Here is a 4248-nt window from a genome sequence, read left to right as displayed (position 1 = left end):
GAAGTGGCCTATCTTCCCACAGCCGAAGCAGCGGATGTCACGCTGTTCGGCGGACCCGAGTTCCATGGGAACTGGTCCGTTGGGGCTTGTTCGACTGGGAGCCGACAAGGAACTCCCTGGCCACGCTGAGGCCGGCGTACGCGCCTGGCGATGGCTGTACTCTTCTTGAAGAGCCACTTGAATCGCCTCTTCAAGGGTGCTTGACTGCACCCGGAACAGCTGAGTGCGTGCGGGGCCCACTCGAAGGCCGTCCATGAACACAGTCATCTTGATATGTTCGTTGAGTGGGTCTCCCACTAGGGACGCCATGAGCTCCCGTATCTCTTGCACATACTCGTGCAGCTCGCGCCTTCTTTGTTTACACGCGAGGAAGCGCGAACGCTGGCGGTACTCGTAGTTCGCCGGGAGGAACGCGGCTCGGAGCTGTTCGCACAGCTGAGCCCAGGATGTGAAACATCCGGGGGATGTTGCTTCCCGAGTGTACACCCAACTCTTAGCACGACCGCTAAGGTTGGATAGTGCAAAAGCAACACGCAGTTGCTCGGTCGAGATCAGAGCCGCGTCCATCGCGAGCTCTACTTCTCGGACCCAGAAGTGAAGGTTCTCGCATTCCTTCCCTTCATACGGCTTAACCTTCAGCCGTATTGGCTTCGGGTGAGGCGGATTTGCTTCCGCCGCCGGAGCCTGCAGGTTCTCCGGCACATGCGTGATGAGGCCCTGCTCGTACGCGTCGAATGCATTGACGCGCTCGAGCTGCTCAGCCGGTGTTGACGCCACCAGGCTCTGCAGGGCCTCCATCCCGAAGATGCCTGCCATCTTCCGAACCGACTCGAACTGAGAGTCGTTCATATGGGAGAAGTCGTTCCTATCCATGGCAACGAACTTCGGAGAGGTTCAGGTAGTCTACCCGCGGTGGCGTGGATTGACTACAAGTGCTACCAAGTGTGACGGGGTCACACAGCACCTTGCGCTAGAGGAAGTTATCTTCCGAGAGTATACAAACTCTCAGTGAACGGCAGTTCACAGATCCCCTCTTTAATTAAAGAGAGCGAAGTGACCTAAATAAGGTAGATTGCAAACTGAGTATATATTTATAGGTAGGTTAAGTTTGGGTTTTATACAAACTATCAGTTACCTATAGAAATGCAATGTCATTTAACCAATGTTTGGCTTTGAACGACTTTGGTACCTTGTACCAAATATCCCGGAGTATGACGTGTCATACTCCTGAAGTGTGAAGTGTCACACTTCATGTAACCAGGGTACACTTAGGGCTACGTACCCCGTTACATGCAACGTGCCTTGCCAGCCGCCACAGCAGCCTCAGCAGCTTCTTGTCGCGACTCTCCCACCTCCGCCCGCTCGGAGCCTTGCACCTCCCAGCCAGCCTCTCACTTGCGAATTTCTTGCAGCTACTGCGCAGACCTCGTTTTGAGGCGAAGCGCTGTCCAACTTTTCAGTCAGAATCGGCGACTCGTCAGAGTTTTCAAGGTTCGTTTGCTGCCTTTCTCTCATCAATGGATGCCTGGTCTAACCCCCTGTTCACACATACCTAGCGCTACCAACAACCAGAGCACCGATGGTGACAGCGTAAGCGCCCACAACAGCGACAACAACCACCATCGAGGCACAACATCTGCTTGAGTGTCTCTGTTTCAGAGACCCGGCAACCAGACGACTGTCACAGTCGCTGTGGACGCGATGAGGACGACTATGTACGTTGTCATCACCACGTACACCCCGAGGAATACGACACGGAGTCACAGCCGCGTTATCGTACAGAACGTGCACGCACCTGACTCGGCGATTATGATTCTAGGGTGTATCAGTCTATTCGTACTGGAACCGACATCTACAGTCATCCGAGTTCATCATACAGGCTGTTCAAGCCGTCACCCGACTTTACAAGGAGCGCGGACGCTCTTTCACAGAACCAGGCCACCCTATCCTTGAAAGACGCCGACCTGTACGACAACAAGCTGGACACACACTCACATAGATCCTGTCATCAAGGGGCATCGCTGGCCACCGCCAGCCCGACTGCATAGCTCTTTGGTGCAGCGACCACGGGACAGTAGGCCGAGACAAGGTATACCTATCTAGACACCGCAAAACGCCGACATTGCCAGTAGTGGAGCAGTCACCGTACGAAAGGCGCTCGAGATCGCTACCAGCAAGATACTGCAGCTGGTCGTTCGGATACAAACTCGCAGCTGGTCACCCAATACAAACCTCCGACGATATGCCCACAGTGTGCGCACTGTATGTGCACAACATCTTCACGAACGGAAACACTACCAGAGCACCAGTAGTGTGGTAGTGTACCACGACCACGGTTGCCACAGAGGTCAACACAAGCAACGCTCAGTACTACATCTTCGCAGTGATACTACTAAACAAGGAGGAAGCACTCCCAATCATGCTCACTATTCCGATCGACACGCCCAATTTAAGCGTATACGGGCTATACAAGCTGAAGACTTCACCACCGATTAGGATTGGGCTGGCAAGAAGAACAAGCTGTCGGCCTTGCCAGACTACTAAGTGAATTCGCGCTTGGTGCTTGCTGATCTTTCACACAAGCATGTAAGGGATACAGACAACTAAACCCTTCGCTAGAACCAATTGAATTCCGAATCGGCAAGAAGATCTTCGGTTTATCAGCCTTTTCCGTACTATTTGGATACAGCTGTGCAAGTCTAATTAGCGTTTTCAGGTACTTTTTTGAGCAAATTACAACTTTCAGCGAGACATCGCGACCAACTCCACGAGAAAGTATGGACATTTCCCCATGCTAAATTTTTTTGCCCTCGTCGGCGTCGGAGAGCTCATAAATGTCATTTTTGTGGTGAGATCATGCCATTTTCGTCCAAATCGTGACGTCAGATAGAACGACAGACTCGTTCAAATCGGTGTCTCTAAATGTCAGGAAAATGAGATCACCACGATGAGCACTGTTCGTCCGAGTGATGGTCAAAGTCGTGCGTAGGAAGAGCACGATCGTCGAAATGCCAGGTTCTCCAAACTCGGCTGGATGAGTTTCTAATGAGACCGCAATGTTTCTTGTCCAGGCCATGAAAATGGCTCTTCCTGTGACTTACAGTGTCGTACCTCCATTCGTTGGTTGTTCGTCTACATATGTAAGTGTCACTGCTCGTAACTCACGGACGACTCGCCGAACAAATGGTGGTGTTGGCTTCTACATGTATTCTAATTGAGCATACTAGTGGTTGGTTTACTCGTTTTCAGCTTGAAGAAAGCTGGAAGCTATCCTCCGATGGGCGTGGTTTGGGTCCTGTGGCTGATTCGAACGAGTATGGTCTCTCTCTAGCTTCAAAGTGGCTATCGTCAAGTCGTGTGATCACCTGATTGCTCGGTCTGTGCAGTGTAGTGAGGCGTACTAGGAGGAGCATGCCCTGTAAGGTGAAAGTTTGGCACATGTGGCTGGTGGACAGAGCAACGTATAAGTTCTGGAGGTTTTTGCTATCGGCTTTTGTAAAAGGCTGATGGCACTCTGTGTCTGCCTCTGCACCGGCGTGGAGCTGGTGATATGATGATTCTTGTTGCGTGTGCTAACGATTGTGCGGTTTCCGTCAATAGAATGGCCACCAAACAGCCACGGGGTGTGGATTTACATCCAGGTGTCGGATAGTACTCGCTCCTCAACAGGTTAGGGGGAGTCATTTGAAGCTTGGCGCGCGTTTTCCTGCTCTCCAAACCTCTTTTGAAAACGGTGCTTGCGCTGCACGACGATTGATCGTCTGTTTGTCGCCATTTGTGATGACCTTCATCGATGGCTTTGAGCTTTCAGCTACTCGAAGCAGTCGTCACTCTTCAATTTCATTCAAAGACCCGAAGCTGAAGCAATCAAGCGTCGCAAGCGCTACGGACATGTACCGCGCTTCGTGAAGCACATCACCAGTGTAGTACAAGACTAAACAACCTTCGACTACCTCGCCAATACCAGCACGAGCGGCTTGTAAGCTGCTATCTCCCAATATGGCGAAACGATTTAAGCAAACAGACTGTATTGTGACCATGCCAAACAGACGAAGGCTGTCACTCGATGAATTGCTGTGGCTGAACTTGATCTGGCCGTCGTCATCTTCACTCAAGGAAGGAGCATCGACAACCTCTTAGCTTCTAACGCGGACACAGCAGCGACCTTAAGCTCAGGTATGATGTTGTTGCTTCTTGGTTAAATATTAAATTTTTTTTTTTTTTTATAATTTGATAATGCTGCTGACT

At 51.2% G+C, this 4248-nt stretch overlaps 1 protein-coding gene across 1 annotated transcript; it reads left to right on the top strand.

Moving 5' to 3' along the window:
- Nucleotides 1-1701: 1701 nt before the first annotated feature.
- On the top strand, nucleotides 1702-3938 carry PITG_05711 (uncharacterized protein; the record flags this gene model as incomplete). The annotated part of the gene is made up of 5 exons (XM_002997930.1): nucleotides 1702-1715; nucleotides 1820-1966; nucleotides 2600-2716; nucleotides 3332-3376; nucleotides 3812-3938. 5 exons carry the CDS (start codon nucleotides 1702-1704, stop codon nucleotides 3936-3938), a joined length of 450 nt encoding a protein of 149 aa, XP_002997976.1.
- Between the last annotated feature and the right edge of the window lie 310 nt (nucleotides 3939-4248).

The sequence above is a fragment of the Phytophthora infestans genome, genomic scaffold, assembly GCF_000142945.1.
Source record: "Phytophthora infestans T30-4 supercont1.9 genomic scaffold, whole genome shotgun sequence".
Classification (NCBI taxonomy): domain Eukaryota; phylum Oomycota; class Peronosporomycetes; order Peronosporales; family Peronosporaceae; genus Phytophthora; species Phytophthora infestans.
This window is presented reverse-complemented; position numbering and strand designations above follow the sequence as displayed.